The 27,477-nt window shown below is 41.5% G+C and overlaps 1 protein-coding gene across 1 annotated transcript; it reads right to left on the bottom strand.

Moving 5' to 3' along the window:
- Positions 1–980: 980 nt before the first annotated feature.
- On the bottom strand, positions 981–25,029 carry rskrb (ribosomal protein S6 kinase related b). Its single transcript, XM_060935233.1, has 12 exons — positions 24,923–25,029; positions 19,749–20,012; positions 17,699–17,782; positions 14,228–14,296; positions 13,921–13,990; positions 10,949–11,056; positions 5,096–5,136; positions 4,976–5,003; positions 4,587–4,676; positions 4,294–4,382; positions 1,541–1,651; positions 981–1,408 (listed from the first exon to the last, which is right to left on the bottom strand). Exons 1-12 carry the CDS (start codon positions 24,950–24,952, stop codon positions 1,073–1,075), a joined length of 1,320 nt encoding a protein of 439 aa, XP_060791216.1. The 5' UTR covers positions 24,953–25,029; the 3' UTR covers positions 981–1,072.
- Between the last annotated feature and the right edge of the window lie 2,448 nt (positions 25,030–27,477).

The raw sequence follows: 27,477 nt of genomic DNA, 5'->3' as shown, positions 1-27,477 counted from the left end.
ACGGCTGGCTCCTTTGGTGACGCTGATGCAGATGGATACGGTGTTGCTTTGAGCGTTCTGACAGATGGAACTGCACTTTTTTCAGATCAAGTTGCCTCGCGAAGCCCATTTCCCACTGCAAATGGTTCTCAAAGTCGTCGGGCCTTGTGAAGTGAGCACCGCAAATAATGCTGTAGTCTGTAGCTTGTAGCCAATTTTTCCGGGTGCCTCGCACAAAGCGCTCCCATTTCTCTCTCATTGTCCGGTCTTTTGGAAAACGATGAGTACTAATCCCATCAAGATTGGTGTTGCTACACCCTCCTACGATACATCTGTTAACCATTTTAATAATTACGCGATAACGTTGAAGAAATTTGCAGAAAACCATCAGGTCGTTTTCTCATAAACAAACCAGCGCTGATGTAGGATTCAGAAGGAGGCGTCCCGCACGCGACGTCACGAAAATCAGTGTTTGCCGGGAAATCCAAATGCCATGTTTTTTCAGAGGCAGACCAATTCGCCTCAAATGACTTGATTTCAACTGAATTCTTCTGGTATTGCGCAAGGTAAAAAAATTGCACAAAATGCAAAATGTGACAGATATTTGACCAAAGTTTAATATAAAATAGAAGAATTACACTGATCTTGCTCCTGAATTTACCCGTGATATGCACTTTAATTAGGTCCACTAGTTTTTTGTAATAATAAACATTAATACAAATCTAATTTGTGGTGTAACAAACACGTTAAAAGCCAGTGTATTAAGCAAAAGGCCTGTAAAAATACATACAGTGGTTTTTGATAGAATGTCACCCAAAAGGTGGACTTGTTATTGGCAGGATATTAGCATGTTGTTTCTGTTGTTGTTGTTGTTGTTTTAAGTTTAATCTTAAAACTGATTATACAGTAGCCCTGAGAAATGCAAAAAAAAAAAGCCTTGGCATCATGGGAACTCACATGTTGCATGAATATTCGACTTATTCTAAATAATATCAAGGGACACAAGCATTTCTTACAGTGAAGTAACAAATTATGAAAATTATAAAATCCTGTGCTACACATTTCAAACTAACAACATTCAGTTAGCATCTTGCTACAAAAATGCTCTCTGTGGAACATCGCTCGGAATTATTGTCCCTTGATCAACAGCTTCCATTACTTCCACATTGGCTAATGTTAGTGTTTCTTGAGCAGAGATGTTGGTTGAACCTCCGAGGAAATCGCAGTCGAAATCAAAATTGGGAAATGGTTCGAGTGTGAGACCTCGGCAAGCTGTGGCAGGTCGATCGGGCCGCTTCTTCAGTTCCAGGATGAGGTCCATGGGTTTTTTCTGTAACAGTTGCCAGTCGAACGGAGTGCCATGGAAAAAGGTTTGGCGCTTGAAGCGCTCCAGTGTTCTCAGGCGACATGGCGGGGTCTTACACAGCAACTGTCAGGGATGAGAAAGTCAGAATGCGAGTCTAAATGTATTCTGGGTGAAAATCTACATCAGCATCCAGGACTAAGTGGTCTGATTATAACTTAACACTGAACTGGTCTTCAGGAAGGGTTTATTTCTCACCTCCGCCAGCAGAAGGGCAAACAGAGGAGAGAAGCTTCTGGGCATCTCGTAAGGGAAGCCGCGTACCTTCCTCAGCATGCAACAGTGATCTGATTCTGGAGGTACGGGGAACTGTGAGAAGAAGTGAGATTATAAAGGAGCAAGCACCAACTCAAGAAACAAATACATTCATAGCCAATTCTAACTATAAGTGCTCTAAGCAGTTATGTACGGTATCGCTCAGGGCCCTCAGTGCAGGGCGTGTTCATTCACTCTATCTCCAGTGAGCTTTATCCTGGTCAGGGTCTTGGTGGATCCATAGCTTATCCCAGGAACATGAAGTGCCAAGTGGCAATACACTCTGGACTGGATGTGAGTCCATCAAAGGACATCATGTACACAGTCCTTCATAATTTGCAACAATTTAGCATCGATAAGATAGGAAAACCATTGCTTGGTCTTTTTCCAGTCTTTAACTGTCCAGTTTGGGTGAGTTTGTGCCCAAAGTAGCCTGTTCAGGGCTTATGCTTTTCTGTTTATCACGGTTGTAAAGTGTGGTTATTTGAGTTATTGTAAAGTGCAAAGTGTGTCTGAGGCTGTGTACAGTGGTTTACAGATTAATTGTCTTGGGTGTAGATACAGAATTTCCTTCGAAGCCTTGAATGGGTTATCCCAGAGGAGAATCGTCAGGGCCTTCTATGCCTTCAGAGAAGGCCCAAACATATCAGAATTTCAAAATTTACATTTAATTTCTTTCATTCTTTAATTTCTTTCATACTTTCATAATAATTATTATCTTCTAATTCTAATTTGGCCTCATTTTCTATCAAATGTGCTTCAGAAATGAAAGGATAGAAATTACTGTCCTGAAAACATTAAAATCGAGTTATCCGATGAGATTTTTGTTTGGTTGTTGTGTCTAGGCTGAGAAGAGTTTAGAGCTGGCTCACTCATTGGTTAGGACTTCATTGCCAAAACAGAATGTATGTTTGTGTAGGAAGTGACAGATGAATTAACTAATCAGATTTTGATTTACAGTGGGAGGGGCCAAAAATGTATCACCCTAGGCCTTTTCGAAGGCCAACATGAGCTTAACCGTGACTCGATGCCATCAGCGTAGCAGTGAAGTCACCTTCCAGCCAGTGTAGCGTACATCAGGAGTGGTAGCGAATGCTAATAAAGCAGTCAAGCCAGTGCTATCTATCGAGAGCAAGTAGCATAAGCTAACGACCGAGAAACTAAGATTTCTGTCTCCAGACTCTTCTTCCACGCTGCACGCTTGCCACAGTATTTTTCACTCAGACTTAAGTATTCATTTCCCTGTGTAATTTACTTAGTTATTTTTAAAATCAACATCAACAGCTACACACAACGGAGCGACCTGGCAGCCTGCCGCTAATCCCTCGCAGAATCCTTTGCCCTGTTGCTTTTTTGGTGTCTGGCTAAGGTGGGGTTTACATTAGACCGTATCAGCGGATCATCAGATTAACGTTTTTAAAACGATTAGTGTGCACACAGCAACGCCAATACACGATTCGCGTGCACACAGCAACGCCAATACACGGATACGCTCGGCTCCGCAGGCATCCTGCGCTCCAAATCACTCCGCCCTGAACAGCGAGTGCCCTCTGGAGGGTGTGCACTCCGGCCCTGCGCAGCTCACAGAGCGCGCGAGTGAAGCGCACGAGCAGTGATTCGGGACTGAGCCGCTGTGTGTGTGATCCTAGTGCATATCACTTACCACTTGCAAGTGGAAGGATGGCAAGCCTAAAGACAATCATAACTACACAATGGGCAGTATTTGCATCAGTATTTGCAGTATTTTCATACTTTTATACTCTTTAATGAAAGGTGATACAAGGCGGAAGTCCGCGCCGTTTTTCAGCAGTCGCGTCACATGACCAACGCCAGCGAATCAGGAAGGTGGATGTCACAGTGACGTTGTCCAATGACGACGCCAGCTAGAGCTCAGCACAGCGTATCCGCGTATTCTCAATGTTTACACAGCACCGGACCAGACACGATCTGGATTGAATACGTGGACCCTGGCGGATTCCCGTTTCCCGGCGTTTCCAGGTGTTTTAATGTAAACGGACAGTGCATCCGCGAAGAAAACGAGACAGATACGGTCTAATGTAAACTTGGCCTAAGTTTCAGCTGAGCTCAAGTCCCAGGTTTAATAGTAACTGTTCACCACTGGGTTACACACAGTGAAAATAAACTCAACTTAGATAGATAGATAGATAGATAGATAGATAGATAGATAGATAGATAGATAGATAGATAGATAGATAGATAGATAGATATGGATAATTCTTGACTTAGTACTTAATTCTGTTACTTTCGAAAATTATGACTATTCAAATCATAGGACTCTACTATGGTTTATGTTTATTCTTAAAAATTCCGGACTGTAACATGAGCAAAAAATAAAATAAAATAAAAAAACTAACTGCTTCAGATAACACAGGTTTTTTTTTTGAGAGAGAGAGAGATTATGGAGCAACTCTGTGGAACCACTGCATGGTATTACATCACTTCCTGTGTGCTGCTTCTCCAAATCCACTGAATATTTTGCTAAAAATCTATCAGTCTCAACGGTATTAATCTGAGAAATGTGTAACGTCACTACCGTGATTCAAGTGCACTGTTCCAAAGAAATAAATCTGGACTCTGTGTCACCTGCAGTCCAGCATCACTGATTATATATAAACGTTTCTGCACAGTGATTCAGTCACGTGTCAGTTCAGTGACCCGCTTTATTATGACTCCACCTTGCCAGTAGCCAATGCGAAGAGCAGGATCCCGAGTGACCACCAATCAGCAGCGTGGCTGTACGGACCCCCGCTCAGCACTTCAGGAGCTGTAATATAACAGGAAGCTTTTGTAAGACTTAAGGTTGGAGGACAGTTTTATACAATACTGCGCTGTTACGAGGCCTATGACGATGTTACTCAAAACATTTCAAACAAACCAAATGCAACGTTATTTATAACAACAGTTCCTTTCATATATTTCAGAGGATATGCCAGTTTACATCTTCTGCATAACCTAAAAGGAAATGTACCCATGTACTGAATTGTCCCGCAGATAGTGAATGCCCTTCCGCCACGTTCGAGCCTCCGGGACAAACCGAAATCAGCCAGGCGTAAATGCCCTGACGTACATCAAAACAACAAATCAGTACAATATTCAGATCTATGAATGCATGTCCATGTAACAGTAGGATTTCACATCCGTTACAGTCTCCTAAAGACAGACCTATACTGTATGTGTAATCAAATTAAATCGAACTAAATCAATCTTTAATAACAAAGGCAGATGAATTAACATCATCACTGTGAAGGCTGTCCAGATTCATGACCGTTTCTGGAATGTTCTGGAATGTTCGACAAAGCCAAACTCAATCTACAGCACACTCTATTGGACAGAATGCAGAATACAGACTGCACTTACCCTGATCCGATAAAAGAACATTCTCCATCTGGAGGAGATAAAAACAGACATTTCAGATCACTAATTTGATCGCTCATGATGTCATCTTGACATATATACATGAGGAAAAAATGCACTTACCTTAACGTCACGGTGGATGATTCCAAAATCATGAAGAAAGCCTGCAATATGTGAGAGAAAAAACAAAACAAAACAGACCGTTTGCACTTACGTCACAAATCTCCCATGATGCGCTCCGATTTTGTTGTGTCTGCCATCTTTGTGGGATAGCATCCATGGCGACCGAGGAGAGTACATTGGCGAACTGTAATTTTTCAAAAAATATATCACAAATTGAGTAATAGTGACGGGTGGCACGGTGGTGTAGTGGTTAGCGCTGTCGCCTCACAGCAAGAAGGTCCGGGTTCGAGCCCAGCGGCCGACGAGGGTCTTTCTGTGCGGAGTTTGCATGTTCTCCCCGTGTCCGCGTGGGTTTCCTCCGGGTGCTCCGGTTTCCCCCACAGTCCAAAGACATGCAGGTTAGGTTAACTGGTGACTCTAAATTGACCGTAGGTGTGAATGTGAGTGTGAATGGTTGTCTGTGTCTATGTGTCAGCCCTGTGATGACCTGGTGACTTGTCCAGGGTGTACCCCGCCTTTCGCCCGTAGTCAGCTGGGATAGGCTCCAGCTTGCCTGCGACCCTGTAGAACAGGATAAGTGGCTAGAGATAATGGATGGATGGATGGATGGAGTAATAGTGACAAAGTCAGATACAGGGAAAAGATAAAAGGATGTTCAGGGGTGGATCCGTACAGCAATGTTGTAGAGTATGAAGACGATGTACAGATGTGGCCGAGTGTGAATTACACAGACATTGTGAATTACCTGGTGTTCACTACTAGCTTCATCACTGAGAAGCAGATGAAAGCATACAGTGGTGCTTGAAAGTTTGTGAACCCTTTAGAATTTTCCATATTTCTGTATAACTATGATCTAAAACATCATCAGATTTTCACACAAGTCCTAAAAGTAGATAAAGAGAACCCAGTTAAACAAATGAGACAAAGATATTATACTTGGTCATTTATTTATTTATTGAGGAAAATGATCCAATATTACATATCTGTGAGTGGCAAAAGTATGTGAACCTCTAGGATTAGCAGTTAATTTGAAGGTGAAATTAGAGTCAGGTGGTTTCAATCAATGGGATGACAATCAGGTGTGAGTGGGCACCCTGTTTTATTTAAAGAACAGGGATCTATCAAAGTCTGATCTTCACAACACATGTTTGTGGAAGTGTATCATGGCACAAACAAAGGAGATTTCTGAGGACCTCAGAAAAAGCGTTGTTGATGCTCATCAGGCTGGAAAAGGTTACAAAACCATCTCTAAAGAGTTTGGACTCCACCAATCCACAGTCAGACAGATTGTGTACAAATGGAGGAAATTCAAGACCATTGTTACCCTCCCCAGGAGTGGTCGACCAACAAAGATCACTCCAAGAGCAAGGCGTGTAATAGTCGGCGAAGCCACAAAGGACCCCAGGGTAACTTCTAAGCAACTGAAGGCCTCTCTCACATTGGCTAATGTTAATGTTCATGAGTCCACCATCAGGAGAACACTGAACAACAATGATGTGCATGGCAGGGTTGCAAGGAGAAAGCTACTGCTCTCCAAAAAGAACATTGCTGCTCATCTGCAGTTTGCTAAAGATCACGTGGACAACCCAGAAGGCTATTGGAAAAATGTTTTGTGGATGGATGAGTCCAAAATAGAACTTTTTGGTTTAAATGAGAAGCGTTATGTTTGAAGAAAGGAAAACACTGCATTCCAGCATAAGAACCTTATCCCATCTGTGAAACATGGTGGTGGTAGTATCATGGTTTGGGCCTGTTTTGCTGCATCTGGGCCAGGACGGCTTGCCATCATTGATGGAACAATGAATGCTGAATTATACCAGCGAATTCTAAAGGAAAATGTCAGGACATTTGTCCATGAACTGAATTTCAAGAGAAGGTGGGTCATGCAGCAAGACAACGACCCTAAGCACACAAGTCGTTCTACCAAAGAATGGTTAAAGAAGAATAAAGTTAATGTTTTGGAATGGCCAAGTCAAAGTCCTGACCTTAATCCAATCGAAATGTTGTGGAAGGACCTGAAGCGAGCAGTTCATGTGAGGAAACCCACCAACATCCCAGAGTTGAAGCTGTTCTGTACGGAGGAACGGGCTAAAATTCCTCCAAGCCGGTGTGCAGGACTGATCAACAGTTACCGGAAACGTTTAGTTGCAGTTATTGCTGCACAAGGGGGTCACACCAGATACTGAAAGCAAAGGTTCACATACTTTTGCCACTCACAGATATGTAATATTGGATCATTTTCCTCAATAAATAAATGACCAAGTATAATATTTTTGTCTCATTTGTTTAACTGGGTTCTCTTTATCTACTTTTAGGACTTGTGTGAAAATCTGATGATGTTTTAGATCATATTTATGCAGAAATATAGAAAATTCTAAAGGGTTCACAAACTTTCAAACGCAACTGTACAAAAGTTTAGTGCAAATTTATTGTAAGGATCTAGTAGGTTCCTGATGTGGGCAAACGTTACACAAAACACAAATTAAAAAAAAAAAACTAATTATTGACGTCTTCTAAGGCAACATTTTACCAAACTCAACTACCTACATTTTACTGGGGCTTTGTGCTATACATTTGTAACTGCAATATAAATTGGAGTAGCGCTTACATGTTTATCACTTATGGTATGTCGAATTTTATATATATTTTGTCTATGGTTCACATAAATGTTAGAAATATAAACTTACCCTTTATGAAATAATTTGCACATACTCGTATATATTTGTAGCTGGTCTCTTTTATGTCTGATCTGTTCAGATTTGCAAGCCACTGTCTCTGTCGTCTACGGGTTAGAGCTTCCATTCGGGGTCTTTCTCGCATTTTAACAGTGGGTTAACTAAACAATCTGACTCTCGCCTTAGCAGAATTGTTTGAGCAGCCGATAACTGCGCAAATTTGCGGCATTTCGTATTAAGGTACTTGTTGCTATGCATGTGTTATTCCACAAAGATGGTGGACACAGCTAAATCAGAGAGGGTCATGGGGCATGTGATGTCATGTGCTATAAAAGTCCTGCTTTGTAAGAAAAGCACCAATTCTTGGGTTTCAGTCACGTGACTTTTCTTAGCGATTTCACTTCTGGTAAAACAGCTGGTGGTCGAGCAAAGCAAAACAGCTGCCGTAGTGCAAACAACTAGCGATAACTTATCAGAGTACGCTCGTAATCTAGAAGCCGCTGCTCGCTTTAGATATATTCAGAAGATTGCTATGTGCAATGGAATCGACCCCTACAGTCTGGGAAAGAAGGATTTGTCATACGATCTGGAAAACTACCCTTCAGTCGAGTTCCCCGACATCTCGAACAGTGGCGGCTGGTAGTCTTTCAAACAGGGGAGGCTGGTCGGTTACGACATTTCCAGATTTTAAAAGAAAAAACACATCAATTTTGCCCATACTCTTGCCTCTGATCTGGCTGATTGTTGGCAGCGTCACAAACTGTGAAATAACAGGTTCTTTTGGCCCATTAGCCTACTGTCCAATATACATGATGGTGGTGTTGGGGGGGTATAGTTTAACATTTTATATTTTAAAATTGTGGCATGTTTAAAAATTGATCATTATTGAAAGCAGCTCTTTGTCAGGAACCTCAGCAGTAGAGCTGGGTGCCACACATTTCATTCAATGACACTTTCCCTATATTTTACTTATTTTGACTGAGAAATGTTTTATTGACAATTTTGATAACCCTTCACTTTTAATCCAGGTCTGTAGTGTGAAATGTTCTCGGCTGTGTTTTTGTTTAAAAATGTTTTCCAAATTGTAGCTGTGTTTAATTCATATCCAGAAAAATATATATTCCAATATAATATACTCAGCATAAACATTTTAAATAGATTCTATATTTTTGGTCCATCCATGACATATTACTAAAGTAGCCTATTTACTGTTGTTGATGTGGGTCACTTGCTGTTAGCCAATTCACTTTCTCGTACCAGGAGAGCTGAAAGGAACGAGTATTATTCCCTACCTTTTTCACCAAGTCAGTTTGAGGCATTGGTCTACCCTGCTCTTTAATTTTAATTTTTTCCTCGAAAGGAAGACTGGCAAATGGCTTCGCCAAAATTAAATCAGCAATGCTTGGCCTCCGTGCGCAGCTTTCTTGCTAGCTGACTAGCCCCCTCAAGTTCAAGTTCAGTCACTCAAATAAACTAAATTTCTGGAACTAAGATAGCAAACTTGACAACACTATATTTACACTTTATTTACAATGAAAATATATACAAACTAAAAAAGCTGGTAGAAACCGTATGTAATGAATGAAATCGAAATGTAAGCTGATCTCTTACAATACACCACAGCACTTGCGATTCCGCATGCGACTGAACTGAAATTCACCGCTGCCTGTCTATAGTTGAAACGAGCTGTCAATCAAAGAAAATATCCGGCCACTTTCACCAATCACCAGTCTCCTCGCGGAAACTGCCATGTCCCTCCCATGTGAGGCTGGGAGTCCGTAGGCAGGCATTTTCGCAGTATTTGTCCAATAACCGTCTTGCATTTTGAGATTGAAAAGCGCAGAGCTCCCAAATGCCATTGAAGTGCACTGAGTCTGCGCTGCATCGCGCTGTCACGAGGGGGAAAAACTCACGCACACATTAAAGTTATAAGGGCATTTTTAGAGGAGGCTGAGCCTCCCTCATTGTCTTAGAGCAATCGCCCGTGATCTCGAACTATCTGGTGTTGCAGACGTCCTTCTACACCACGAAACAGATGAAAGCGTGGAAGAGTACAGAGGCTTACAACTGTTTTGTATGTGGCTGGGTAAAGGACCTCGCTATCAAGTCACTCCCGAATGAATCCTGTATTGTTTTTGCCCGTGTAAGTATGTTTTTTTAAGCTTTTCGTTCGCGTCTTTACAACGAAGCACTGCAAGTTGAAGTGTAAACAAACAACAGTTAGCTTGATTCTCACTTGTGTTGGCTCTTATCGCTCAGCTAAATCATTCACAAAGGTCATCAGAAACCCCTTTAAAGACCTGGATCTTAGTTCAACAAGACAGAGAAGTGATCACGGCGCGTTGTAACTGTACGGCTGGGGAAGAATTTTGTCGCGACCGTCATGCATATGGACTTTGTGAGGAGTAAACAAAGAAACAGCTGGGGACTTTAGCGCTTCATGACTAAAAAAAGTCCTGTAAAATAACAACACACAGCAAGAAAAGTACTTGGAAAACACTAAGGACGTAGCTGAGAGGGAAATACAAACCTTTCACCAAGTGATCACTGCAAACTCGAGCGTGCTTCGACTCGGCTCCCTTCAATTTCAGTCAGAGGTTCAAAAGCCACCTTTTTCGCCGTCTTTTTGTGAAATCCTGTGTTCGTTCACCCTTTTTTATTAGTTCACGAGGAACCCTGAAGAAACTTTTATCAGTTTCACGGTTTGATCGATTCGAACAACCTAAAACAACGCAAGCGTAAGGCATTTTTCATGCGAGCGATGCACCTTCTCCGTACAAATGCTTTGTCAAGTGAGCTTTGGTAGACCACCGGCTAAAGTTTTGAATAACTAACTAGACAGGGACACTCTAACGAGTGCAAACCCCGCCTTTTCCCTATTAAAATACATTGGGCGAAAATTTCGAAGTTCTGCCATGACCTTGACCTTTGACCTCCAAAATGTAATGGTTTCCTTCCTGGGTGATTGGCAACACATGTACAAAATTTGGTCCAAATTGATCCATTGGTTCTTGAGATATCTTGCAGACACACAGACAGACAGACAGACAGATACACACACACACAGACTGACGCAGGTGAAAATAATAACCCCTCCGACTACTGTCGGCGGGGTTAATGAGGCGGATGTGACGTCACGTGAAACCCAAGGATAAGCAATCGAGTTTAAGATGATTACCTAGAGCAGAGCCGAGCTCGGCAGCAAACACCTTAACTGCATCTTCTCCAAACTGACCGATCATCACCCAGTAGGTGTATAAATCTCCTGTGCTGCAGTAGTCACACACTAAAGAGGCAACAAGGAAATAAAGAGGATGCCAGGTATGATAATAGTATCACTGTGTCAATATGCCAAGACCATCCATCTCACACATCTTCCGTCCCGTGTACTGTATATGCACACACACACATTAAAAAAAAAAAAACTGACAGAAATAAGCAAGGTTCCAGATAAACATTGACCAGAGCTTTTTCTTATCCTGCATTCGACAAACCAAAAACAAAAGTAGGCCCCTCAATTCGGAGTTCCTCTTTGGGATGGTTTCATCAACCCTGAGTTCAGCAAATCAAAACGGCTGCTCACAGCACGAACAGTAAGCAAATTAGGACCTCTTACCATTAAATAAGTTATAAAAGAGTTCAAAAGAGTTTGTTAAAAGATAAACTCGTGCGGTTACCAGAGGACCAGCCCTCCACTGTAACTCTAGATATGTACGGTAATTGGCGAGAGGCTGAGGGCTGTGGAAATGGAGATCGGCGTCGCCTGATGTGCCTTAATGGCCTGGTTAGTATTTGGATGGGAGACGGCCTGGGAATACCAGATCCTGGCCCAGGAAGGACTTTTTTTTTTTTTTTTTTACATTTTTTATTACTCTATCCAAGTATTTTATACCAATTCACTTGTTATAGACTAAGGGCCCGGTCCCACAACACCAATAACTATAACTATACCTTGTATAACTCCAACTCTGACGATCCCTCTGCCTGAATTTAGTTCCAGTCTGGAGCAGAAACACCACAACTATAATCCCGACTATAATATCGCTTGGTCCTGACACTCGGGGAAATAAACGCATGCAACTTAGGAATAGTCATGGAAGTTTTTTCCAAGTAGTAGCACATTATTCCGGGTCATACTGTACAGCCTGGACTCCAAAACAACCCGTGTACACACTCCAGTGGTTGATATAATACGGATAGGTCACGGATTACAGAAATATAATCAAAAAGTATACAAAATACGGAGTGGTTATGGATTTTAATACGGATGCATCACGGATGATAATAATTTACGGATTGATCACGGACATTTCAGTATATTACAGACTGGTTTCCGATTTCATACGGCTGATGCATCACGGATAAAAAAATTAAGAAGTCTAAAACAATTAAATGTTTGGACTGCTGAAGTTCATATTTAAAATATCGTCACTATTTATATGTTTACTTTATTAATTTACTATTGATATTTCACGGAATAAGGGCGGCATGGTGGTGTAGTGGTTAGCGCTGTCGCCTCACAGCAAGAAGGTCCGGGTTCGAGCCCCGTGGCCGGTGAGGGCCTTTCTGTGCGGAGTTTGCATGTTCTCCCCGTGTCCGTGTGGGTTTCCTCCGGGTGCTCTGGTTTCCCCTACAGTCCAAAGACATGCAGGTTAGGTTAACTGGTGACTCTAAATTGACCGTAGGTGTGAATGTGAGTGTGAATGGTTGTCTGTGTCTATGTGTCAGCCCTGTGATGACCTGGCGACTTGTCCAGGGTGTACCCCGCCTTTCGCCCGTAGTCAGCTGGGATAGGCTCCAGCTTGCCTGCGACCCTGTAGAACAGGATAAGTGGCTACAGATAATGGATGGATGGATGGATGGATTTCACGGAATATCACATATCTGTGAATAAAAGATCTGTGCTTTGGATTATATTTTTATTTCCCGTGAATCCGTATTCCGTGACTTCATGACACAACAAGGATGTACAAAGATGGGGAAAATAATGTGCTCAGACAATGTCACATGTAAACAATGACCTGATTGGTCAGATGTTTTATCGGATCAGATTTTTCCAGGCCTGGAAAAATGGCTCCAGAAGCAATCTCAGCGATACGGATAAACCCAGGCCTGGGCTATAGGGATCGTTATCAGTCTAATATGAGCACCGACCACATAAACTGCAGGGGACTGATTTATTTATAGTTATCGTTATAGGTATAGTTATTGGTATTGTGGGATTGGGCCTTAACACTGGCTATACGGTTTGCTGTTTCAAGGAGATATCGATACATCACTCATCACCTGTTGCTAACCCAAGATCTACATAGAGGCGTCCATAGTTTTTTTTTTCTCCTCCACTTTGTAGCTCAAATGCACGGAGATCAAAAACGACATAATGCCGAGATGCGACTTTGCACTTCCGAGTGATGTCAAATGCAGCATTAGAGCGTGAATCTAAAAGTACACGAGCATGCAGTAGTTCTACAGCTGATATTCACACAAGTACGCATCATTTATTAATACAGGTGGGTGAACTGAGTGGAACAGACATCACAACTCATTCTCAACACTGTTTTATAGTAACAAAAGAACTAACTGAAGGGGAAAAGAAAAAGGAGTGAAGAGGGATGGGACGCTGGGTGTGATGTGCCATTGCAACAGTGGATTTCATTATTTCTGTTCGTCACACAGGCACAATAGGACATCGGGTCAGTTCACTATTTGGGTAGGGCTATTGGGTTCTCACTCAAAGAAACGAACAAAGCAAGTTCTGGTACTGAAAACGGACAGGAAGCGACTTTACGTATATTTTAGCCTCTTGGCAGGTATTCACTTCTGTTCTGCTTTCTTCAAGCAAGTAGTGTAAAAATGAATGCGGAAAAACTAAAGGATATCTTGTTTTTCCTCAAGTTTCCATTCGACATTTTGGGTTCTGCAGTGTTTTTTTTTTAGCTATACTGCACGCTCCTATACCGTACATATCATTCCTTCTTCTGAAGTCAACATGCTTGAAGTAAAAGAGCACAGAAGTCTACACATGGGTATAAGGGAGGTTGTGACAGCCTGGAGGGGAATCATGATTGTTTGGGTGAATTGGCATCCTGACGAAAGGAAAGGAGGAGGAAAGCTGTACTGAGGGGGCGGTCTGAGTTCCGAGTCACTCACTAATATAGAGATGGTGCTGGGTCTGCCAGCAGTCCTGCAGGTCGTGGATGAAAGGATGGTGGACCTGACGCTGCAAAGCAACAGTTAGATAATAACGGCACAGGACAACTGAGTCAGCGAACAACTGAGGGATCAAAATACCTTAGAGGTAAAAGACATGATGACTCTGTCTGAGAGAACTCTTGACTAAAAATAAAGCTAATAAAACCCTTTTTTGAAAGTACGCAGTGTACTATAGAGGCTACAATTTGATCTAAAAGCTAAAAAAAAGGTGAGTATACTGTACAAGCACAGCATTTGTTCTAACCTGGATTATCACCTCTTCCTTAGACTGGTCCAGCACACCCAGACGAAGAATCTCAGACTTCGGGATGACCTAAGTTCCCGAACACACACACACACACACACATTGATTATTTTTATTTGGACCCAAGAAAAAAACAAAGAATACAAGATCCAAATAACTTGGAAGAGGTTATTGACCGGCTGACAGATCTTAATGGCTTACACACTTATACTAATATTGTTGTTAATAAATCAATCGACTTTCAAGGATAAACAAAACATCTTCGTTTCTATATTTGCATGCTACCAATGATAGCTGAAACATCACATCACATTATCTCTAGCCGCTTTATCCTTCTACAGGGTCGCAGGCAAGCTGGAGCCTATCCCAGCTGACTACGGGCGAAAGGCGGGGTACACCCTGGACAAGTCGCCAGGTCATCACAGGGCTGACACATAGACACAGACAACCATTCACACCTACGGTCAATTTAGAGTCACCAGTTAACCTAACCTGCATGTCTTTGGACTGTGGGGGAAACCGGAGCACCCGGAGGAAACCCACGCGGACACGGGGAGAACATGCAAACTCCGCACAGAAAGGCCCTCGCCGGCCCCGGGGCTCAAACCCAGGACCTTCTTGCTGTGAGGCGACAGCGCTAACCACTACACCACCGTGCCGCCGATAGCTGAAACAGAACAATATTTTGCCAATACTTTTGCGCCCCCCTTTTGCAGTCCCCCATCTGCAATCCTCTAACAACATTCTTATGTATATGACCTAAGCTCCCAAAAACCAATACTATTAACTTGCATTCATATCCCAGCTGGAGGATGCGTTCCTGTAATGGTTGGTATTTTAGTAGCTTGGAATAATAGCAAGTGTCCATGTAGGAATCAAAGCAGCACCCCACTTCTGTAAGCACAGAGTTCTCTAATTTGTTTACAATCACAATATCTGGGGTATTTGGAATGTTTTTGAAATAGTCATTATCTGTGTTTTGATTAAACCAGTTTGTTTTTACAGTACTGTGTAGAAAAACATTACAATCATTTCCTTGATTTATATTTTTTAAATCATTTGCAACCAAACTGACTAGACGGTCATGCCTGGCTACATACTGTCCCTTGTAATAATTACATCCGGTTAATATGTGGGCTACTGTTTCATTTTCTTGATCATTTATGTGCAGTATGCAATTGGGGGTATATTTGGAAGGATACCATGTTGCCAGGTTATATCTGACACACACACACACTGTATGAGAAGTCAGATTTCATAAACCTCGACGAAATACAGCTCTCTTCTCTTAAGCTTTTGAATGTCACAGGGGTGCCATTGTTCCTACCGGACATTATTCTAATATCCCTATACAATATTCTATTCACAGTATGGAATAGGCAAAGATAGGAGGTTGGTTCATGCACTGTTAGCAGCTAGCAATAAGACAATCGCAAGAAAATTGTTGAATCCAGAGCCACCCAGTGTTAATGAATGGATAGATATAATACATGATATAGTACATTAAACCTTTAAAGGTAGACTGCCTTTCAGATTTTTCAAGTTTAGGTCATAAAAAAGAATTTTCCCCGGCACCCAATTATTTTTGTTCAGTGGACTGAAAGCTACTGAATTCGAATCACAGACTTCCAATTTTATTTGTTTTTTTAAAAACAGAACAGTTAATGAGTTTACCTCTACATGGCCCTAAATTCTCCGTTATTTTTTCCTGCTTCACCATGACCCGATTCAAGATACTACATCATGCATCACATGGTGGGCTTTTCCTGTTCGCACAAGGCATTATGGGATACAAATTTGAAACAGGAGAGAAAAATGGAGGACGTGAGTGTGCGAATGAAACGTGAAAGACCGACTACAGTAACGGAAAGAAAGCGAGAAGAAAAGACGTTATGTTATATACGAAGGAAAGGAAACATCAAACTAATAAATATCGGTGCTCAGCGAGCACCTCGGTGTGATCAGCTGTTCGTTTAGCGACAGAATGATGGAACTGTCAGTGCACGCTCAAAGGTAAACCTGCACACACACACACGGACTTCCTCTGTCTGCTCGACTGCACGAAGTGAGTGATTTCATGCACATTATTTGCTTTAATCCCCTCAAATTAAATAACTTCCCAGCCACAGAATGGCCTGATATTTTGTGAGATATTACAGAAATAAACATATATCACAATCACCACATTTCAGACGGAACTAAATTTCATCAATTTTATGAAATCGAAAGGCCGCCTAGCTTTAAATCATTTAGGTCAGCTTTTTGTTGAACTGATGAATGTGTAAAGGTGTAATATACTATACGTATAAACAATTACATGTCTTACTTTGTAAAATAACAGCATTTTTACTAAATACGCTAATTGTTTCGTAAAAAAACCTATGTCATATTTCGAAAGAACACATTTTTGTCAGAGCTGCTGTTATAGAAAATTGATTCATCCAACAGCACTGTGATACACACTGTAAAAAAAGAATAGTTGAGAATACTTGAAATTTCAAGGCGACTGTCTGCATTAAGAATTTAATGTTTTGCCAACGATGTGCCCATGATAATCCAAACTATGATAACACTGTTATCTTTATTAAGAATTCTTAATTAAATCAATTTTCAATTCCTCATTCTGCCAACATAGATTTCTCTTTTTGCTGAACAGTGGCATTCACAGTAGTACAAAAAGGCAATTGAAGTTATCACTATTTTTGGGGGGGCTTTTTTCACCTTTATTTGGATAGGACAGTGTAGAGAAAGACAGGGAGGGCTATGACCTTGGGTCAGAATCGAACCCAGGTCCCCAGATTTATGGGATGGTGCCTTATCCACCTGAGCCATGATGTCCCTAAGGTTATCACAATTTATCATTAAATTATACATGCCTTTTTTCATTGTTCTACACAATTACAAAACTTCAATATTGAAATAAAGTTTTTAAAAAAGTGTGAAGTTTATTGTACATTATTGAAGTTTTGTAATTGTGTAGAACAATGAAAAAAGGCATGTATAGTTTAATGATAAATTGCAATAACCTCGGGGGTGTCATGGCTCAGGTGGATAAAGTGCCATACCATAAATCCGGGGACCCGGGTTCAATTCCGACCTGAGGTCATTTCCCCATCCCTCTCCCGCTCATTTCCTGTCTCTACACTGTCCTATCCAAATAAAGGTGAAAAAAGCCCCCCAAAAATTGTGACAACCTCAATTGCCTTTTTGTACTACTGTGAATGCCACTGTTCAGCAAAAAGAGAAATCTATGTTGGCAGAATGAGGAATTGAAAATTGACTTAATTAAGAATTCTTAATAAAGATAACAGTTTTATCATAGTTTGGATTATCATGGGCACATCGTTGGCAAAACATAAAATTCTTAATGCAGACGGTTGCCTTGAAATTTGAAGTATTCTCAACTATTCTTTTTTTACAGTGCAGGATATAATAACACAACGATATATGAAATAAAAGTAATCAATTTACCTTAAGTGCATAAGTCTTTTGTTTTGACTTGTCCTTCACCTTCAAGATGGGACCAAATGATCCTTTGGCAATGTAACCCAGGATCTGAAAGTACAGCATGAAGAATATTTCAGTAAAAACTTATCTGAATTGCCATCATAATTAGACATTTAACTGCTTCGCCAATAATAATAATAATAATAATTCCTCGAATACCAAGGAGCTGGTTATTGACTTTGGGAGGTCCAGACCAAGGTCACGACCAGTTCTGATCGAGGGAGTCGAGGTGGAGGCTGTGGATTCCTACAAGTACCGCGGGCTGTGGCTGGACTTGCAACACCAATCACTTATACAGGAAGGGACAGAGCAGGCTATACTTCCTTAGGAGGCTGCGGTCCTTTAACATCTGCAGGAAACTCCTGTGGATGTTCTATCAGTCTGTGGTTGCCACACCGTAGTGTGCTGGGGGGGGGCAGCACATCCAAGAAGGACACATCCAGGCTGGACAAACTGATCAGGCGGGCCGGCTCTGTGGTCGGCATGAAGCTGGACTCTCTGGTGACGGTGGCAGAGAAGAGGACTATGGACAAACTACTGAACATCATGGACGATGCCAGTCACCCTCTGCACACCATCATCAGCAACCAGAGGAGCCTGTTCAGTGACAGAATGCTCCTTCCCAAGTGCAGGACGAACAGACTCAAAAACTCCTTTGTCCCTCACGCCATCAGACTGTACAACTCCTCTCTGGGGGGGAGGAGGGGGAACAGGAGGACAGAGGACGGGAAGGAGCAGTAGCCTAGCCTAACAATAAGCAATACCGGACAATGTGCAATATAATGTGCAATATAAAGTGCAATATCTCTCCTGCTGGCCCCCCCTTCCCCCCCTTCCCCATGTCTTATTCTTTTTATATTTGTATATGTAAATACTTAATTTAATTTAATTTAATTTATCTAGAAGTTTTTTCTCTATTTTCTATTCTCTGTTTATTCTGTAATGATGCTGCTGGAATCTTAATTTCCCTGAGGGAACCCTCCCAAAGGGATCAATAAATTTCTATCTAATCTAATCTAATCATAATAATGTTTATTACTTATATAGCGCACTGTGCATGCATATATGATCATCTCATCTCATTATCTCTAGCCGCTTTATCCTTCTACAGGGTCGCAGGCAAGCTGGAGCCTATCCCAGCTGACTACGGGCGAAAGGCGGGGTACACCCTGGACAAGTCGCCAGGTCATCACAGGGCTGACACATAGACACAGACAACCATTCACACTCACGGTCAATTTAGAGTCACCAGTTAACCTAACCTGCATGTCTTTGGGGGAAACCAGAGCACCCGGAGGAAACCCACGCGGACACCATGCAAACTCCGCACAGAAAGGCCCTCGCCGGCCACGGGGCTCGAACCTGGACCTTCTTGCTGTGAGGCGACAGCGCTAACCACTACACCACCGTGCCGCCCATATATGATCAAATGTGCTTAAAATATTGTCCATAAATAAAGTTAAAGAATACAAATATAAATGAAACCATATCCTAACAATCATATAAAAACCATACAATATGTTTTTTAAATGCTAAATGATAGAATATGTATATCATACATATAAGATTCTGAAAAATATCAATTATTAAAAGCTAAACTGAGGTAATGGGTTTTAAGTAAAGATTTAAAACTAGATAAATTATCAGCATCTCTAATTAACTTCGGCAGCGTCTTCCAAAGCTTTGGAGCTGCTGATGCGAATGCCCTATCGCCTAATGTCTTTTGAGTGATGAATGGTAACGGTTTCAGTAAAAGCTCACTATTAGATCTTCAACTATACTTGGACACCTCTTTGATCTCAATTAAACTAGATATATAACTGGGGGCACACACAGCCCTTAATAGCTTTAAAAATAATGACTAAAATTTTAAAATGAATCCTTAATCTAACTGGCAGCCAGTGCAAGGAACGTAAAATTGGTGTAAGGAACAATACAAATGATCCTGACTGCTTCACCAATGGAAACGCAAATCAAAACTTCCTGTGTGGAATGAAGGACGTTTTTTCCTGACCTGGAAGTGCTCATGTCCTGGGATGCTGCGGTGGGGAAACTCAGGTAAGAACATGTTGATAAAAGCAGGGAGGCTCCACTCCATGTGTAAGTTCTCAGGGTCAGGCACTGAAGACAGAACATACTCTGGGACAGATGTCCTCTTTTCCCGAATCATCCGTCGTGACCCGATGTGCAACCCTGAAGGAACAGAGACGCCCAAACTGGATAGAAAGCCACGCCATCCAGATGAGTACTGACTTTCTTCATTATGTTGTGGTGGATTCTGGAATAAATGAAGGTAAGAATTAATGGTGAGTTTGACCTAGTGGTGAGTGTGTCCGCCTCTTGACCAGGAGATTGTGAGTTCTACTTGTGGTTAGGTCATACCATAGACCATCATAAAAATGGTACCTACTGTCATCTGGCGAGGTGCTGCAATACAGATGTTAGTTAGGAGTCAAAGTCTCGTGGTTACCAGAGGACCAGCCCTCCACTGTAACCCTATCTATCTACAGTGGTGCTTGAAAGTTTGTGAACCCTTTAGAATTTTCTATATTTCTGCATAAATATGACCTAAAACATCATCAGATTTTCACACAAGTCCTAAAAGTAGATAAAGAGAACCCAGTTAAACAAATGAGACAAAAATATTATACTTGGTCATTTATTTATTGAGGATTAGCAGTGAATTTGAAGGTGAAATTAGAGTCAGGCATTTTCAATCAGTGGGATGACAATCAGGTGTGAGTGGGACCCCTGTTTTATTTAAAGAACAGGGATCTATCAAAGTCTGATCTTCACAACACATGTTTGTGGAAGTGTATCATGGCATGAACAAAGGAGATTTCTGAGGACCTCAGAAAAAGCGTTGTTGATGCTCATCAGGCTGGAAAAGGTTACAAAACCATCTCTAAAGAATTTGGACTCCACCAATCCACAGTCAGACAGATTGTGTACAAATGGAGGAAATTCAAGACCATTGTTACCCTCCCCAGGAGTGGTCAACCAACAAAGATCACTCCAAGAGCAAGGCGTGTAATAGTCGGTGAGGTCACAAGGGATCCCAGGGTAACTTCTAAGCAACTGAAGGCCTCTCTCACATTGGCTAATGTTAATGTTCATGAGTCCACCATCAGGAGAACACTGAACAACAATGGTGTGCATGGCAGGGTTGCAAGGAGAAAGCTACTGCTCTCCAAAAAGAACATTGCTGCTCATCTGCAGTTTGCTAAAGATCACGTGGACAACCCAGAAGGCTGTTGGAAAAATGTTTTGTGGATGGATGAGACCAAAATAGAACTTTTTGGTTTAAATGAGAAGCGTTATGTTTGGAGAAAGGAAAACACTGCATTCCAGCATAAGAACCTTATCCCATCTGTGAAACATGGTGGTGGTAGTATCATGGTTTGGGCCTGTTTTGCTGCATCTGGGCCAGGACGGCTTGCCATCATTGATGGAACAATGAATGCTGAATTATACCAGCGAATTCTAAAGGAAAATGTCAGGACATCTGTCCATGAACTGAATCTCAAGAGAAGGTGGGTCATGCAGCAAGACAACGACCCTAAGCACACAAGTTGTTCTACCAAAGAATGGTTAAAGAAGAATAAAGTTAATGTTTTGGAATGGCCAAGTCAAAGACCTGACCTTAATCCAATCGAAATGTTGTGGAAGGACCTGAAGTGAGCAGTTCATGTGAGGAAACCCACCAACATCCCAGAGTTGAAGCTGTTCTGTACGGAGGAACGGGCTAAAATTCCTCCAAGCCGGTGTGCAGGACTGATCAACAGTTACCGCAAACGTTTAGTTGCAGTTATTGCTGCACAAGGGGGTCACACCAGATACTGAAAGCAAAGGTTCACATACTTTCGCCACTCACAGATATGTAATATTGGATCATTTTCCTCAATAAATAAATGACCAAGTATAATATTTTTGTCTCATTTGTTTAACTGGGTTCTCTTTATCTACTTTTAGGACTTGTGTGAAAATCTGATGATGTTTTAGGTCATATTTATGCAGAAATGTAGAAAAATCTAAAGGGTTCACAAACTTTCAAGCACCACTGTAATAGGCGAGAGGCTGAGGGCTATAGAAACAGAGATTGGTGCCACCCAATGGGCCTTAAGGGCCTGGTTAGTACTGGGACAGTAGACTGCCTGGGAAGATCAAGTCCTGGCATGGGAGGGACGTTGACTTTGAAATTATTACTGAGCAAAAGAGGTATCAGGATACAAGGGGGGCAAGACAAGCCATGATAGAATAAGGCACTGACATCATATCAATATACAGGTCTCTTAGAATAAACTGGGAAATAAAGGTACCAAACTATATTTTTCCTTGTAGATTGATTGGTACATGGGCGGCATGGTGGTGTAGTGGTTAGCGCTGTCGCCTCACAGCAAGAAGGTCTGGGTTCGAGCCCCGTGGCCGGTGAGGGCCTTTCTGTGTGGAGTTTGCATGTTGTCCGCGTGGGTTTCCTCTGGGTGCTCCGGTTTCCCCCACAGTCCAAAGACATGCAGGTTAGGTTAACTGGTGACTCTAAATTGACCGTAGGTGTGAATGGTTGTCTGTGTCTATGTGCAGCCCTGTGATGACCTGGCGACTTGTCCAGGGTGTACCCTGCCTTTCGCCTGTAGTCAGCTGGGATAGGCTCCAGCTTGCCTGCGACCCTGTAGAACAGGATAAAGCGGCTAGAGATAATGAGATGAGATGATTGGTACATCTTTTGTACCTTTCATAAGATTATTTTACCTGGGAAGGCGCATGTGGTTTGCCACACTACTGTATATAACCAAAAGGTTTGTGGACACCTGACCATATGTGCTTGTTGAACATCCCATTCCAGATTTAATAATATCCTCCATTTTTCTCTCTCTTCTGGGAGGGCTTTCCACTATATTTTGGGGTGTGGCTGTGGGGATTTGAGTTCATTCAGCCATAAGAGCATTAGTGAGATCAGGCACTGATGTTGGATGAGGAGGTCTGGAGTGCAGTCTGCGTTCCAGCTCATCCCAAAGGAGAAGTGTTGAGTGGGGTTGAGTTCAGTCAGGTTCAACTCTGTGCAGGATACTCAAGTTCAAATTCCAGTCCAAACTTGGCAAACTGTGTCTTCATGGAGCTTGTTTTGTGAACAAGGGCATTGTGATGCTGGAAAAGGTTTGGGGCTCTTAGTTCCAGGGAAGGGAAACTGGAATGCTACAACGTACAAAGACATTCTAGACAATTGTGTTCTTCCGACGTTGTGGCAACAGTTTGAGGAAAACTACATATGGGCGTTGTTAGAAACTGTAGGATTATTTTCATCATGATCTCAAGGACCCAGGAAGTACCTCCAATTGCACCTCCCATTCTATAAGTAGAGGCCTGGACCAGGCCTTCCTCCTTTTGTTCTAGTTTTTTTCCCCTGAACACTACACCTGTAGTGTTTTCTGCTGTTCTGACTATGTTGCCATGTGTCTTTTGAATCATCTTCATTGTAAGTGATTCTAATCATTTGGATTTGATGTTTAGGATGAATGAAATGGGTGACCCTTTTTCTAATTATTTAATATAATCTAATGGTGGTTTAACAATTGGGTGGCACAGTGGTGTAGTTGTTAGCACTGCCACCTTACAGCAAGAAGGTCCTGGGTTCAAGCCCAGCGACCGACGAGGGCCTTTCTGTGTGGAGTTTGCATGTTCTCCCCATGTCTGTGTGGGTTTCCTCCAAAGGCGTGTAGGTTAGGTTATAATTGGTGGCTCAAAAGTGAGTGTAGGAGCTATTTGTTAGTTTTGTAAAGTTTAGTTTTTGTTGATAGTTTTTTTTGCTAAAAATTTAATTTACTAATTATGAGTAATTTTGTTTGTTTGATTAACTTAAGTGTTTGCTTTATTTAGATTAGATTTTGATGATATTTTTGTTAGTTAATTATTTGTTTCGTATATTTAGATTTGTATGGTTTATATTTTGGTTAATTTTTGGTAATTGGTTAACACTGTGGACATTTGAGGTTATTTGAGTAGGTAGGCACGTTGAGGATCAGCATGCACCTGAGTGGGCCTATGTTTTTTCACCAGCGCAAGAGAGGTAGCAGCAGCCATGGTTTTCTGTGTTCTTTTGTTTGTTTTATTATTTTGAAATAAATCATGACAAAATGCAATACTATGGAATGGACATTCAACTTCTTTTGCCTGCGTTAAACCACATCCCCATGGTGCATCAGTGGCCTTTTGATTATGTTTTGTTTATTTTGTTTTTCTGGACAAATGGCCACTACAGTGAGTGTGAATGGTTGCTTGTGTCTATGTGTCAGTCCTGCGATGACCTGGCGACTTGTCCAGGGTGTACCCCACCTCTCGCCCATAGTCAGCTGGGATAGGCTCCAGCTTGCCTGCGACCCTGTAGAACAGGATAAGCGGCTACAGATAATGAGATGAGATTAGATGAGATGAGATAATGGATGGATGGATGGATGGATGGATGGATTTAACAATTTGTTTGAACAATTTTTATATTTCCTTTCCTTTAGAACCATGGCACTCATCATGACAATCACCAAAACACTCATTATCTAAACTTTGTGAAAGACAAGAAACAATAAACTGAATATTGATTGTAACTTGTGTCCTGGCGGTGTGTGGCTCCAGTTAGAACTTCTATATCCACAACAGGCGTGATGGTCAAGTGTCCACAAACTTTCACCCATATAGAGTACATACAGTACTAAATATACAAAAGATGTCCCGTTGATGATACCACTCTAGTGACAAATCATGTCATTCGTGAAAGTGCATGTACTGTATATAGGGGATGAAATGAAGGCTTTTATAGCCAAATGTAGTTCACTAAATATTCAATAGGAGCCCAAAGTCAATATTATCCCATTCCCTCATGCTGTGAAGTTTCGTTGTTTTTAAATATCTTCTTACTATAAGGAAATGTTATTGCTAATGTAATGCAGTTCATGTAAACCATGACAAACAGCTTCAGAGATTGCTCAGAGATTAATATAATCTATACCCAGTCAGGATTTTAGATGCCCTACTACTATTTGGTTAGTTTAGCCTTTTAGAGCTGAATATGATTAGGCACATTTATAGTTTGTACACAATACAATGTATAAACATCATAAAAACTATAAAAGAATATAAAAATATGATAAGAGAAACAGAAAACTCTAATAACTAACTGCATTTAGACTCAATACAGACCTTCCTGCTCTTGCTTCCATTGGCACCCATGAGCCTACATTCACTGTTTTACTCTGAAAATCAACTTCATCCTACATTTCTTTCATCCATGTTGTAAAATCCATGTCAAATTATTTTAAAAACAATCCTAAAACAGCCATTTCATAATCAAACAATGAGCGGATCCAAAGTTATGGCGACAAAAACAAGATAATCTCTGTTATCTCCATTATATCAGTGGTTGCCGACGTGCAGCTCGCATCCGATTGGCTCTTGGTGACAGAGCAACCAATCAGATCGAGGATTAAGCTCTGACCCCGCCCACTGCCTCGAGCGCTGTCCGTAGTCCTGAATTATTTACATTCAAATGCTCATTTCTGAAGAAGCTTTGTTTCTGAATAGCTGTAAAATATATCAAATGATACTGAAAGCCACAGCACAAACCCTTTCCTTATAATTCTATTCAGAGTAGATAATACTTGGTTATTTAGGTATGATGTTTCTTTCTGTTTACATTTTAAAGCAGTGTAAATATGATGGATTTGACATCAGTCAAAAAGAAAACAACAGCAGAGCACAAGACTCAGGTGATTTTTTTTTTTACATTTCTTTTTTCTCTGAAAAGTAAATTCATAGCAACAACAAAAAAAAAAACATAGACAAGCTCTGTAGTGAAGATGCTTCTACTATGAATTTATGGCTAATTCAGAACAAATTACATCATCAGTAATAACCTGAGTGAGAAGAGAATCTTAGAAATATTGACATGACTTTAACTTTCATGGATTCCATAAGTTTGTGTAAAACCTGACAAATCCGTTGAAATCATGAATATTGAATATTCGAGATATTGAACATTCCCTTTCAACTATTCCTTTTTCATCTAAAAGAAATGCCAAAATTCATGAGACAAACTGACTCTAGAAGCAAGGCCGAGTACAGCAATAACTGTAGTCAAGTCAAGAGGCTTTATTGCTTTCTTGTCATTTCAACCATATACAGTTGGTACACTGCACAGTGAACTAACAATGTTCCTCCAGGACCATGGTGCTTGCTACAAGAAAATATGAGAATACACAGAACTAAATAAAGCCTAAACAGGATTCCATAAAGTGCACATGTGCAAACAGAACAAGACAGTACAATAATTATTACAACAAGACAATAAGCACAGTAAGAGACAGTACACCGCCGACCAGTACACAGTTTTGTTGTGATAAATGTCAAATGTAACAAGTAATGCAAATAGCCAATATAATAATGCCTTATTAGTCTGCTTACAATGAGGCTTGCAGGTCTCAGTCAGCTCACGTTATCATCTGAATAATAATGAAATAAAATGGATTTATGACCTAATAGTTAGAGAAGCAGCTTTGGGACCAAAAGGTTGCCAGTTCAATTCCCTGGACTAGCAGAAATGGCTGAAGTGCCCTTGAGCAAGGCACCTAACCTGCAACTGCTCTCCAGGCTGCTCTGGATGTGTTGTACATCACTCTGGATAAGAACGTCTGCTAAATGCCTGTAATGTAATGTAAAGTAATGTAATATAATAATTAAAAATATGTGACTGTGTGTGAATGTAACATAACATACTATGACATAGTATTAAGCTTATACCATTTATGGACATAGCAGTTATTGAGATAGCAGCCAGGGAGAAAGTATAGCAGTGGCAAAAAAAAAAAAAAAAAAAATATATATATATATATATATATATACATACATACATACATATATATCTCATCTCATCTCATTATCTCTAGCCGCTTTATCCTTCTACAGGGTCGCAGGCAAGCTGGAGCCTATCCCAGCTGACTACGGGCGAAAGGCGGGGTACACCCTGGACAAGTCGCCAGGTCATCACAGGGCTGACACATAGACACAGACAACCATTCACACTCACATTCACACCTACGCTCAATTTAGAGTCACCAGTTAACCTAACCTGCATGTCTTTGGACTGTGGGGGAAACCGGAGCACCCGGAGGAAACCCACGCGGACACGGGGAGAACATGCAAACTCCACACAGAAAGGCCCTCGCCGGCCCCGGGGCTCGAACCCAGGACCTTCTTGCTGTGAGGCGACAGCGCTAACCACTACACCACCGTGCCGCCCATATATATATATATATATATTAATGGGTGGCATGGTGGTGTAGTGGTTAGCATTGTTGCAAGGTTGACCCGCCTCCCTGAAATGCCTCAGTTTGCTACTGGTCGAAGCCAGAAAAGGCTGTGACGAAGCTTAAACCAATCACATCACTCTTTCCTCTGACGTATGTGACGCGACGATAGGATTCTCGCTGAGCCCCATTGATTTGGCTACTAGCGGGGCTAACTGGTAGATTAAACTCTTACCGAAGCCGGTCGGGAGCAAGGTGAAAACGTCCTTCCTTTCAATAAATACCTCCAGGGCTGCTCTTTGCTCCGTTTTCAATGAGAACTTCCCGTTGAATGCTTTCAATACAGCATGATTCTGTACACAATCTATGGCTTCCGGTCGCAGTTCTACTACATCACTGCCTTGAACACGCCTCTACCCAGGGCCGTTGGAGATGCTCAAAGTTGATTGGCTC

This window comes from Neoarius graeffei, chromosome 12, assembly GCF_027579695.1.
Source record: "Neoarius graeffei isolate fNeoGra1 chromosome 12, fNeoGra1.pri, whole genome shotgun sequence".
Taxonomy (NCBI): Eukaryota; Metazoa; Chordata; class Actinopteri; order Siluriformes; family Ariidae; genus Neoarius; species Neoarius graeffei.
This window is presented reverse-complemented; position numbering and strand designations above follow the sequence as displayed.

Coding starts and splice junctions, on each gene's coding strand:
- rskrb (XM_060935233.1), bottom strand. CDS start 24,952: ATGGGTGCCAATGGAAGCAAGAGCAGGAAG. Junction 13,991..14,227: donor AGGAAGAGGTGATAATCCAG/GTTAGAACAAAT, acceptor GTTGCTTTGCAG/CGTCAGGTCCACCATCCTTT. Junction 4,677..4,975: donor TGTTCTTTTATCGGATCAGG/GTAAGTGCAGTC, acceptor GATGTACGTCAG/GGCATTTACGCCTGGCTGAT.